At 34.0% G+C, this 12,926-nt stretch overlaps 1 protein-coding gene across 1 annotated transcript in view; it reads right to left on the bottom strand.

The window, feature by feature from the left end:
• The window catches only part of LOC148955815 (vesicle transport protein SFT2A), a 29,313-nt gene extending 19,487 nt beyond the window's left edge, over positions 1-9,826 (bottom strand). Inside the window, exon 1 of the mRNA XM_089108359.1 lies at positions 9,669-9,826. Within this exon, the coding sequence (XP_088964485.1) occupies positions 9,669-9,737 (69 nt within the window). The 5' untranslated portion in view covers positions 9,738-9,826. The remainder of the gene's footprint in view (positions 1-9,668) is intronic.
• Between the last annotated feature and the right edge of the window lie 3,100 nt (positions 9,827-12,926).

Here is a 12,926-nt window from a genome sequence, read left to right as displayed (position 1 = left end):
CCCAAACTCAAAAATTTCCAAAATTTTACTTTAGAAGCATTTTTAAATATTTCTAAAGCACTAATAGATAGAGCGCTACAAGTTTCAGAATCAACTTCAGAGGACACGTTATATAACGGGAAGAGGGTTTTAAAATCCCCTTTCCCCCCTAACTAAAAATTTTCCAAAATTTTATTTTAAAAGCTTTTTAAATATTTCTAAAGCACTAAGACATAGAGTGCTAAAAACATCAGAATCTACTTCAGAGGACACGTTATATCACGGGAAGTGGTTTTTAAAATCCCCCTACCCCCCAAACTCAAAATTTTTCAAAATTCTACTTAAGAAGCTTTTTAAATATTTCTAAAGCACTAATAGATAGAGTGCTAAAAACATCAGAATCGACTTCAGAGGACACGTTATATCACAGGAAGAGGTTTTTAAAATCCCCCTTCCCCCCTAACTCAAAAATTTCCAAAATTTTACTTTAGAAGCTTTTTTAAATATTTATAAAGCACTAATAGATAGAGTGCTAAAAACATCAGAATCGACTTCAGAGGACAAATTATGTGACGGGAAGATGTTTTTGGAATCCCCCTTCCCCCCTAACTCAAAATTTTCCAAAATTATACTTTAGAAGCTTTTCAAATATTTCTAAAGCGCTAAGACATGGAACGCTACAAACAGCAGAATCAACTTTAGAGGACAATTAGTGTCATGGGAAGATGTTTTTTAAATCCCCCTTCCCCCCAAACTCAAAATTTTCCAAAATTCTACTATAGAAGCTTTTCAAATATTTCTAAAGTACTAAAAGATAGAGTGCTAAAAACATCAGAATCAACCTCAGAGGAGACGTTATGTCACGGGAAGAGGTTTTTGAAATCCCCCTTCCCCCCAAACTCAAAATTTTCCAAAATTCTACTTTAGAAGCTTTTAAAATATTTCTAAAGCACTAATAGATAGAGTGCTAAGAACATCAGAATCGACTTCAGAGGACACGTTATTTCACGGGAAGAGGTTTTTGAAATCCCCCTTCCCCCCAAACTCAAAATTTTCCAAAATTATACTTTAGAAGCTTTTTAAATATTTCTAAAGTACTAAAAGATAGAGTGCTAAAAACATCAGAATCAACATCAGAGGAGATGTTATGTCACGGGAAGAGGTTTTTAAAATCCCCCTTCCCCCCAAACTCAAAATTTTCCAAAATTTTATTTTAGAAGCTTTTTAAATATTTCTAAAGCACTAATAGATAGAGTGCTAAAAACATCAGAATCGACTTCAGAGGACACGTTATATCACGGGAAGAGGTTTTTTAAATCCCCCTTCCCCCCAAACTCAAAATTGTCCAAAATTTTACTTTAGAAGCTTTTTAAATATTTCTAAAGCACAAATAGATAAGAGTGCTACAAAAACCAGAATCGACTTCAGAGGACAACTTCTGTTAGGGGAATATGTTTTTGAAATCCCCCGTCCCCCCAAACTCAAAATTTTCCAAAATTCTACTTAAGAATCTTTATTAAATATTTCTAAAGCGCTAAGACATAGAACGCTACAAACAGCAGAATCGACTTTAGAGGACAAGTTGTGTCATGGGAAGATGTTTTTGAAATCCCCCTTCCCCCCAAACTCAAAATTTTCCAAAGTTCAACTTTAGAAACTTTTTAAATATTTAAAAAGCACTAATAGATAGAGCACTACAAATATCATAATCGACTTCAGAGGAAAAATTATGTTACGGGAAGATATTTTTGGAATCCCCCTTCCCCCCAAACTTAAAATTTTACAAAATTCTACTTTAGAAGCTTTTAAATCATTTATAAAGCACTAATAGATAGAGTTCTAGCAACAACAGATTTAACTTGAGAGTATACAGTATATAGAGTGAAGAGGTATTTAAAATCCAAACACCCCCCAAACTAAAGATTTTACCAAGTTTTTCTTAAGAAGTATTTTTAAATATTTCTAAAGCACTAATAGATATAGCGCTACAATTTTCAGAATCAACTGCAGAGGACACGTTATATCACGGGAAGAGGGTTTTAAAATCCCTCTTCCCCCCTAACTCAAAATTTTCCAAAATTTTATTTTAAAAGCTTTTTAAATATTTCAAAAGCACTAATAGATAGAGTGCTAAAAACATCAGAATCGACTTCAGAGGACAAATTATGTTACGGGAAGATGTTTTTGGAATCCCCTTCTCCCCAAACTCAAAATTTTCCAAAATTCTACTTCAGAAGCTTTTTTAAATATTTCTAAAGCGCTAAGACATAGAACTCTACAAACAGCAGAATCGACTTTAGAGAACAATTTGTGTCATGGGAAGATGTTTTTGAAATCCCCTTTCCCCCCAAACTCAAAATTTTCCAAAATTCTACTTTAGAAGTTTTTCAAATATTTGTAAGGCACTAATAGATAGAGTGCTAAAAACTTCAGAATCGACTTCAGAGAACACGTTTTCTCTCGGGACGATGTTTTTTAAACCCCCCGTCCCCCCACACTCTAAAATTTTCCAAAATTCTGCTGTAGAAGCCTTTTAAATATTTATAAATCAATAAAAGAAAGTGCACTACCCATATCAGAATCAACTTCAGAGGACAAATTATGGTATGGGAAGATGTTTTTGAAATCCCCCTTCCCCCCAAACTCGAAATTTTCCAAAATTATACTTTAGAAGCTTTTTAAATATTTATAAATCAATAATAGATAGTGTGCTAAAAACATAATAATAGACTTAAGAGGACACGTTATATAACGGGAAGAGGTTTTTAAAAACTCCCTTCCACCCAAACTCAAAAATTTCCAAAATTATACTTTAGAAGCTTTTTTAATATTTCTAAAGCACTAATAGATCGATCGCTACAAGTTTCATAATCGACTTCAGAGGACATTTTATATCACTGGAAGAAGTTTTTTAAATCCCACGTCCCCCCAAACTCAAAATTTTCCAAAATTTTATTTTATAGGCTTTTAAAATATTTCTAAAGCACTAATAGATAGAGTGCTAAAAAAATCAGACTCGACTTCAGAGGACACGTTATATCACGGCAAGAGGTTTTTAAAATCCCTCTTCCCCCCAAACTCAAAATTTTCCAAAATTCTACTTTAGAAGCTTTTAAAATATTTCTAAAGCACTAATAGATAGAGTGCTACAAAAACCAGAATCAACTTCAGAGGACAAATTATGTTATGGGAATATGTTTTTGAAATCCCCCTTCCCCCAAACTCAAAATTTTCCAAAATTCTACTTTAGAAGCCTTTTAAATATTTCTAAGGCACTATTAGATAGAGCACTACAAATATCAGAATCGACTTCAGAGGACAAATTATGTTACGGGAAGATGTTTTTGGAACCCCCCTTCCCCCCAAACTCAAAATTTTCAAAAATTATACTTTAGAATCTTTTTAAATATTTCTAAAGCATTAATAGATAGAGTTCTAAAAATATCAGAATCGACTTCAGAGGACACTTTATTTCACGGGAAGATGTTTTTTTAATCCCCCTTCCCCCCAAACTCAAAATTTTCCAAAATTTTACTTTAGGATATTTTTAAAATATATCTAAAGAACTAAGACATAGAGCGCTAAAAGTTTCAGAATCGACTTCAGAGGACACTTTATATCACGGGGAAAGGGTTTTAAAATCCCCCGCTCCCCCTACCTCAAAATTTTCCAAAATTTTAATTTAGAAGCTTTTAAAATATTTCTAAAACTATAATAGATAGAGAGCTAAAACATCAGACTCGACTTCAGAGGACACTTTATATCACGGGAAGATGTTTTTAAAATCCCCCTTCCCCCCAAACTCAAAATTTTCCAAAATTCTACTTTAGAAGCTTTTTAAATATTTCTAAAGCACTACAAATATCAGAGCGCTACAAATATCAGAATCGACTTTAGATGAAAAATTATGTTATGGGAATATGTTTTTTGAAATCACCCTTCCCCCCAAACTCAAAATTTCATAAAATTATAACTTTAGAAGCTTTTCAAATATTTATAAAGCGATAAGACAGAGAGTGCTAAAAAAATTAGAATCGACTTTAGAAGACACGTTATATCACGGGAAGAGGTTTTTAAAATCCCCCTTCCCCCCAAACTCAAAAATTTCCAAAATTTTACTTTAGAAGCTTTTTTAAATATTTCTAAAGCACTAATAGATAGAGCGCTACAAATTTCAGAATGGACTTCAGAGGACACGTTATATCACGGGAAGATGTTTTTAAAATCCCCCTTCCCCCCAAACTCAAAATATTCCAAAATTCTACTTTAGAAGCTTTTTAAATATTCTAAAGCACTAATAGATAGAGCGCTACAAATATCAGAATCGACTTTAGAGGATAAATTATGTTATGGGAAGATGTTTTTTGAAATCCCCCTTCCCCCCAAACTCAAAAATTTCCAAAATTTTACTTTAGAAGCTTTTTTAAATATTTCTAAAGCACTAATAGATAGAGCGCTACAAATTTCAGAATCGACTTCAGAGGTCACGTTATATCACGGGAAGAGGTTTTTTAAATCCCCCTTCCCCCCTAACTCAAAATTTTCCAAAATTCTACTTCAGAAGCTTTTTTAAATATTTCTAAAGCGCTGAGACATAGAACGCTACAAACATCAGAATCTACTTTAGATGACAATTCATGTCATGGGAAGATGTTTTTGAAATCCCCCTTCCCCCAAACTCAAAATTTTCCAAAATTCTACTTCAGATACTTTTTTAAATATTTCTAAAGCGCTAAGACATAGAACGCTACAAACATCCGAATCGACTTTAGAAGACAATTTGTGTCATGGGAAGATGTTTTTGAAATCCCCCTTCCCCCAAACTCAAAATTTCCCAAAATTCTACTTTAGAAGCTTTTTAAATATTTGTAAAGCGCTAAGACATAGAGCGCTACAAACATAAGAATCGACTTTAGAGGACAATTTATGTCATAGGAAGATCTTTTTGAAATCCCCCTTCTCCCCAAACTCAAAATTTTCCAAAATTGTTACTTTAGAAAATTGTTTAAATATTTCTAAAGAGAGCGTTACAAACATCAGAATCAACTTTAGAGGACAATTTATGTCATGGGAAGATTTAGAGGACAAACTATATTATGGGAAGATGTTCTATTAATTCCCCTTCCCCCAAACTCAAAATTTTCCAATATTCTACTTTACAAGCCTTTCTAAACATTTCTAAAGCACTAATGGATAGAGCGCTACAAATATCAGAATCAACTTCAGAGGACAAATTATATTATGGGAAGAGGATTTTGAAATCCCCCTTACCTTTCATCCCAGTCCCCCTTCATACTCTAAAATCTGGTTGATAATTTGAAATTTGAAAAGCCTTATTTTCCACGGGGGTAATTTGATTTGGGGGGAGGGCGATTTTAAAAACCTTTTCCCGTGATATAACGCGTCCTCTGAAGTCGATTCTGGGAAGGGGGGTTTCAAAAACATCTTCCCATAACATAATTTATTCTCTAAAGTCGATTCTGATGTTTGTAGCGCTCTATGTCTTAGCGCTTTAGAAATATTTAAAAAAGCTTCTAAAGTAAAATTTTGGAAAATTTTTAGTTTGGGGCGAAGGGGGATTTCAAAAACATCTTCCCATAATATAATTTGTCCTCTAAAGATGATTATGATGTATGTAGCGCTCTATGTCTTAGTTCTTTAGAAATATTTTAAAAGCTCCTAAAGTAGAATTTTAGAAAATTTTTAGTTTGGGGGGACGGGGGATTTTAAAAACCTCTTCTCGTGATATAACGTGTCCCCTGAAGTCGATTCTGATGTTTTTAACACTATCTATCTATTAGCGCTTTAGAAATATTTTAAAAAGCTTCTAAAGTAGAATTTTGGAAAATTTTGAGTTTAGGGGGAATTCAAAAACATCTTCCCATACTATAATGTGTCCTCTACAGATGGTTGTGCGGTTTGTAGCGCTCTAGGTATTATCGCTTTATCAATATTTAAAAAAGCCACTAAAGTAGAATTTTTTAAAATTTTGAGTTTGGGGGTACAGGGGATTTAAAATACCTCTTCGCGTTATGTAAAGTGTCCTCTGAAGTCGATTCTGATGTTTTTAGCGCTCTTTGTCTTAGTGCTTTAGAAATATTTAAAAAGCTCCTAAAGTAGAATTTTAGAAAATTTTGAGTTTGGGGGGAAGGGGGATTTAAAAAACATCTTCCCATAACATAATTTATCCTATACAGTTGTTTCTGATGTTTTTAGCGCTCTATGTATTAGCTCTTTAGAAATATTAAAAAAAACTTCGAAATTTAATTTTTGTAAATTTTTTTTTTGGGGGTAAGGAGTATTTCAAAACATCTTCTCATAAAATAATTTGTCCCCTGAAGTCGATTCCGATATTTGTAGCGCTCTATCTATTAGTGCTTTTGAAATATATAAAAAGCTTCTAAAGTAGAATTTTGGAAAATTTTGAGTTTGGGGGGAAGGGAGATTTCAAAAACATCTTCCCGTAACAATATTTGTCCTCTGAAGTCGATTCTGATGTTTTTAGCACTCTATCTATTAGTGCTTTATAAATATTTTAAAAGCTTCTAAAGTAGAATTTTGGAAAATTTTGATGGTGGGGGGACGGAGGATTTTAAAAACATCTTCCAGTGATATAACGTGTCCTCTGAAGTCGATTTTGATGTTTTAGCGCTCTATGTCTTACTGCTTTAGATATATTTTAAAAGCTTCTAAAGTAGAATTTTAGAAAATTTTGAGTTTGGGGGAAGGGGATTTCAAAACATCTTCCCATAATATAATTTGTTCTCTAAAGATGATTCTGAGGTTTGTAGCGCTCTATGTTTAGAAATATTTAGAAATATTTTAAAAGCTCCTACAGTAGAATTTTAGAAAATTTCGAGTTTGGGGGGAAGGGGGATTTTCCAAACCTCTTCCCGTGATATACCGTGTCCTCTGAAGTCGATTTTTATGTTTTTAACACTCAATCTATTAGTGCTTTAGAAATATTTTAAAAGCTTCTAAACTAGAATTTTCGAAAATTTTGAGTTTGGGGGGAAGGGGGATTTCAAAAACATCTTCCCATAATATAATTTGTCCTCTAAAGATGATCATGATGTTTGTAGCGCTCTATGTCTTAGAGCTTTAGAAATATTTAAAAAGCTCCTAAAGTAGAATTTTAGAAAATTTTGAGTTTGGGGGGAAGGGGGATTTTAAAATCCTCTTCCCGTGATATAACGTGTCCTCTTAAGTGGATGCTGATGTTTTTATCAATCCATCTATTAGTGCTTTATAAATATTTTAAAAGCTTCTAAACTAGAATTTTGGAAAATTTTGAGTTTGGGGGGACGTGGGATTTAAAAAACATCTTCCCATAATATAATTTGTCCTCTAAAGATGATTGTGATGTTTGTAGCGCTCTATGTCTTAGCGCTTTAGAAATATTTAAAAAAGCTTCTAAAGTAGAAATTTGGAAAATTTTGAGTTTGGGGGGAAGGGGGATTTAAAAAACCTCTTCCCATGAAATAACGTATCCTCTTAAGTCGATTCTGATGTTTTTAGCGCTCTATGTCTTAGAGCTTTAGAAATATTTAAAAAGCTCCTAAAGTAGAATTTTAGAAAATTTTGAGTTTGGGGGGAAGGAGGATTTCAAAAACATCTTCCCATAACATAATTTATCCTCTACAGTTGATTCTGATGTTCATAGCGCTCTATGTCTTAGCGCTTTAGAAATATTTAAAAAAAAACTTCAAAAGTAAAATTTTGGAAAATTTTGAGTTTGGGGGAAGGGGGATTTCAAAAAAATCTTCCCATAACATAATTTGTCCTCTGAAGTCGATCCTAATATTTGTAGTGCTCTATCTATCAGTTCTTTGGAAATATTTAAACAGATTCTAAAGCAGAATTTTGGAACATTTTGAGTTTGGGGGGAAGGGGGATTTCAAAAACATCTTCCCGGAAAAATATTTGTCCTCTGAAGTAGATTCTAATATTTGTAGAACTCTATATATCAGTGATTTGGAAATATTTTAAAATCTTCTAAAGTAAAATTTTTGAAAATTTTGAGTTTGGGGGGAAGGAGGATATTAAAAACATCCTCCCGTAATATAACGTGTCCTCTGAAGTCGATTCTGATGTTTTTAGCCCTCTATGTTTTAGCGCTTTAGAAATATTTAAAAAGCTCCTAAAGTAGAATTTTAGAAAATTTTGAGTTTGGGGGGAAGGGGGATTTCAAAAAAATCTTCCCATAACATAATTTATCCTCTACAGTTCATTCTGATGTTTGTAGCGCTCTATGTCTTAGCGCTTTAGAAATATTTAAAAAAACTTCGAAAGTAAAATTTTGGAAAATTTTGAGTTTGGGGGAAGGGGGATTTCAAGAACATCTTCCCGTAACATAATTTGTCCTCTGAAGTTGATTCTGATATCTGTACCGCTCTATCTCTTAGTTCTTTGGAAATATTTGAAAATCTTCTAAAGTATAATTTTTGACAATTTTGTGTTTGGGGGGAAGGGGGATTTCAAAAACATCTTCCCGTAAAAATAATTGTGCTCTGAAGTCGAGTCTGATGTTTTTATCACTCTATCTATTAGTGCTTTAGAAATATTTTACAAGCTTCTAAAGTAGAATTTTGGAAAATTTTGAGTTTGGGGGGAAGGGGGATTTTAAAAACCTCTTCCCGTGATCTAAAGTGTCCTCTGAAGTCAATTCTGATGTTTTTAGCACTCTATCTTTTAGCGCTTTAGAAATATTTGAAAAGCTCCTAAAGTAGAATTTTAGAAAATTTTGAGTTTGGGGGGAAGGGGGATTTAAAATGCCTCTTCCCGTGATATAACGTGTCCTCTGAAGTCGATTCTGATGTTTTTACCACTCTATCTATTAGTACTTTAGAAATATATTAAAAGCTTCTACAGTAGAATTTTAAAAAATTTTGAGTTTGGGGGGAAGGGGGATTTCAAAAAAATCTTACCCTGATATAAATTGTCCTCTGAAGTCGATTCTGATGTTTTTAGCACTCTATCTTTTAGTACTTTAGAAATAGGCTATTTTAAAAGCTTCTAAAGTAGAATTTTAGAAAATTTTAAGTTTGGATGGAAGGGGAATTTCAAAAACATCTTCCCATGACATAATTTGTCCTCTAAAAAAGATTAGGTTATTTTTACTGGTCTCTCTTGTCAAATCCTTTCCCTAGTTAATAAAGTTTAAATGGTCTTATCAATAGAGTTGTTTGGCATGTGCCTGCTACCCTTAAGGGTAAGGGTTTCTGATAAGACAAGTGACATCACAACAAACCTGGTTTCATATACCATAAAGAAAGTTGGCATGGGTTGAAAATTAAATGGCTTAGGATTTAAATAGGATTTTGGAATATATTTTAATGAACAAGGTTAAAAGCAGAAGTTGTGTAAGGTAAGCAGTGATTTATATTTATGATAGTAATATAGAATGAAATAGGAGTTAAAAACAACTAGTAATGTGCAGTAATTTACCATTATATAGAGGGGGGGATGAGTGGAGGCAGGTACTTCAAAGTACCTTCCCGGGACAAACCTTAGCATGTACATCCATCCCTGAAAGTTTCATTTTCCTAACCCAACCCCTTTCCAAGATAGCCAAAAGTAACTAAAGTAGAATTTTACCGAAATTGCTACAGTAGATGTCTATTCTGCATTAACAAAACACTTAGGCTATAGCCTAGCTTTTGATACAAGGTCAAGTTAAGAAAAATCACCTCAGTAACAAGTCCATTGCTATCATCAGCCTCATCGTTGCCATTTAGTACTCTTCTCAGCTTGTCCATGTTTGTCTGCAGGTACTCAACAATTGTTCAAAATAGATGTGAAGAATTAAAACTTTCCAAGGTGTTCGCTATTTTGAATACTTTTCTCTGTTTTACGCACGAAATTTACGCATATGCCAAACAAAAATTCTGACGAACTCTGAGCCCTGCTATTTTTTTATTTTTAGATCATGGTCGTATTAGCCAAATTCAAACAAGTCTCTTTAATGCAACAAAATTCACCTAAACTTTGGAAAGAAGAAGATGTGATTTACGCTACAGTGTTATGGAAAATTTTAATAGTAGAACCGAAAATTTAATTTTTTAATTCATATTGGGTAGCTCATTTTAAGGAATTGGCCAAATAATAGCAACATTATTATCCTGATTGTTTCCTACATCACACAAAAGCAAAGATAGTAGTTGTTTAGACCTTTTAAATGAGCCAAATTATAAATTATAAAGATCACTGTTTACATATCACAGGCACAAAATAAATTTTTGTCTTGTTGTTTTGTACATTTGGCTAATTTTTTGCACTAAAGCAAATTTTATCTTAGCTTATTAAGACAATTATTCCAGACAAAATTTACAATTAAGCACGCTTCCGTGTTAACTGCTAAATCTGACCACTTTGCTAGCCTCTATTCCCCTTTTTGTTGTTGAGGTTTAAGGGAGCTTGTTATATTGACGCTACTACCATTACTACTAACTACTACTACTATTAACAACTCACCGCAGCACCAAGCCGCCTGAGGCTAACACAGCCACGGACACTCCTCCTCCATCTCAGTCTATTCAAAGCCTCCCTTTTTACACCCTCCCACGAAGTTCCTATATCCTTTAAATAGGATAATAACCTTTAAATAACCACCTCATGTCCTTGACTTGTAAACTTAGAATCAACTTCTTTTTATTTTCAACTCAGGGAAGAACAAACATAAACACAAACTCCTCGTTCATAGTTAATATTATGCACATAATCGTATCCATTTAGTTGCCTAAAATGGAGTGTCACCACAATTCTTGGGCAAAACTTTGGTCACAACAATTACGGGGGGTTTCCGGCTTTGAACAAGTGCAACAAGTTCATCCTACTTTGACGATAAACAATCTGCATTTGTATATGCCACAACTAACTTTTCAAAATGCCATCTCCGATTCGTTTTGGAGACGAAAAAGCCTCTCTTCGCGCACTAGTTCAGGCCCATTTTTCCGCGTTTGAATTTTCCAACCGGTTTCACCTGCAGCTACTTTCCGAATAAGCTCCTTTAAGTTCATCATGCTTCTTCTCAGCCAACTCTGCATCGCTTCTGTCATGTGCGACACGGAAGTTCGATATGTTAGCCTTAATATTCTCAATCCTGCTCACTATGAAAAAAAAACGCTATATCACGATGAAGAGGGGACTTGAAAATCACCTTTGCTGGTCTACTTCTACTCTTTTGTTTTCGTCCCAGGCGTACAGAGAATGCACACTTAGCTGGACACTCTTTCAGCAGAACTTCATTGGCATACTTAAGATCACTTTCGTTCTGAGCTTTTTGGCTTATTGCATTCGTCTCCTTCAAGCCAAACAAAATGAAGTTTTTTTCTTTTTGAACTAAGTCACCAAGTCCACGCTGAGTTATTTGATTCGCAACTACGGAAATCTGCTGATCCGAAACCGGACGTTAATAGCATTTGATACATTGCATCTCTGTTTCAAGGTTCAAGGCTTTAATCTTCAAAATAAAGCACAACTAAATATATAAACTTGCACGGAAGCGAGGACACTCAACAAATCCTCGGGCATACTAAACTAAAAGACAATGAAAAAAGATATATAAAAGAAAAAGAAAGAAAAAAAACGTAAAGTGACTTACCATGTCGGATCCAAGACTCAAAATACACACAACTAAAACATCTTTAGGTGGGGTATCAGAGAAACCGTACAAAACCAATCAACGGTAAAACCATTAACAATAATAAAAAAATAAATTTAACCAATATATGTCCAAGGATATAGCCCAAGGATATAGGCTACGGCTTTGCTATTGATATTAATATAGAACAGTCAACATTTCTTACCTAGGAACAAAGTGAACGGTAGCCGGTGTTTACCCCCTCCCCCCGGCAATTACTCCCGCTGAAAATATCCCCCCCGGAAAATCCTGCCACCGCAGAAAATTCCCTCTCAAAAATATCCCCCCGGAAAATAACCCCCGCGGAAAATACCCCCCGTGGAAAATAATCCCCGGAAAATGCCCCGCAGAAAATACCCCCGGCAAATACCCCCCCCCCCCGAAAAATGCCCCCAACCCCGCGGAAAACAAAACTTTTCAAATTTGAGAATTTTATTTCGTTTTTTTCCGTAGGGAGAAGGAATTTTAGTACTTGTGTATTATGTACCACTCCCTCACTTTTACGCTGTGTAAAATTCGAGAACACCAGTTTTTTTGTTAGTTTCTTGGTTACTTTAGAAATTAATTAGGGCTATAGATTTGCTTATTAGTGGGGGGGGGGCTAAAGTATAGCGGGTCTGCATTCAAAATGTGTTTGGTACAAGTGTTCTGCATATTAGATAGGTAGATAGATAGAGAAGCATATTTTAAAGCCAAATATAAACATAATAAAACAACATAAATGACAGACACAAATAGCATAAACTTTGATCAGTGATCATCATAAAACACTTAAATGAACCAGTGCACTAACCAAATAATAGTACTTAATACTTGGAAAAACGGTCATTAAAAAAATAACAAACAAATACACTTAACACTTGGAAAAAAACACTTAGCCTATATGAGACTTACATTATTTTATGCTGGGATTTTTTTTTTCCAGATACCTCGCTATTCTTCTGTAATTTTTTAGTGGCTGTATACCTAGAAAGAATTATTTTCTGACTTCAAACTGTCCAAATACTTTACTCTCCCGGTAAATACCCCCCCCCCCCAATAAAAAAGAAGGCTTTCCAAAATTTAAGATTTTATTTAAGTTTTATTTTTTTAATTTCCATATTATGGGCAACTCACTCAAGTTTACCCTGTGTAAAACTCGAGAACAAACCGGTTTCTTCGACCGGTTTCGTTAGTTTTTTTCAGCTTAGCGCGAGACAAGACAAAGACAAGTGACAGAATAGATGGGAAATATATAATTTGGGCTATATATTTGCAGATAAGAGGGTGGGGTGGTAAAGTATTTGGACGGGTTGAAGTCAGAAAA

This window comes from Artemia sp. Qi Xiang Cuo, chromosome 2 (genome assembly GCF_049724085.1).
Source record: "Artemia sp. Qi Xiang Cuo chromosome 2, ASM4972408v1, whole genome shotgun sequence".
NCBI classification, from domain to species: Eukaryota; Metazoa; Arthropoda; class Branchiopoda; order Anostraca; family Artemiidae; genus Artemia; species Artemia sp. Qi Xiang Cuo.
Note: the sequence above shows the minus strand (reverse complement) of the source record. Positions and strands in the feature narration are given on the sequence as shown.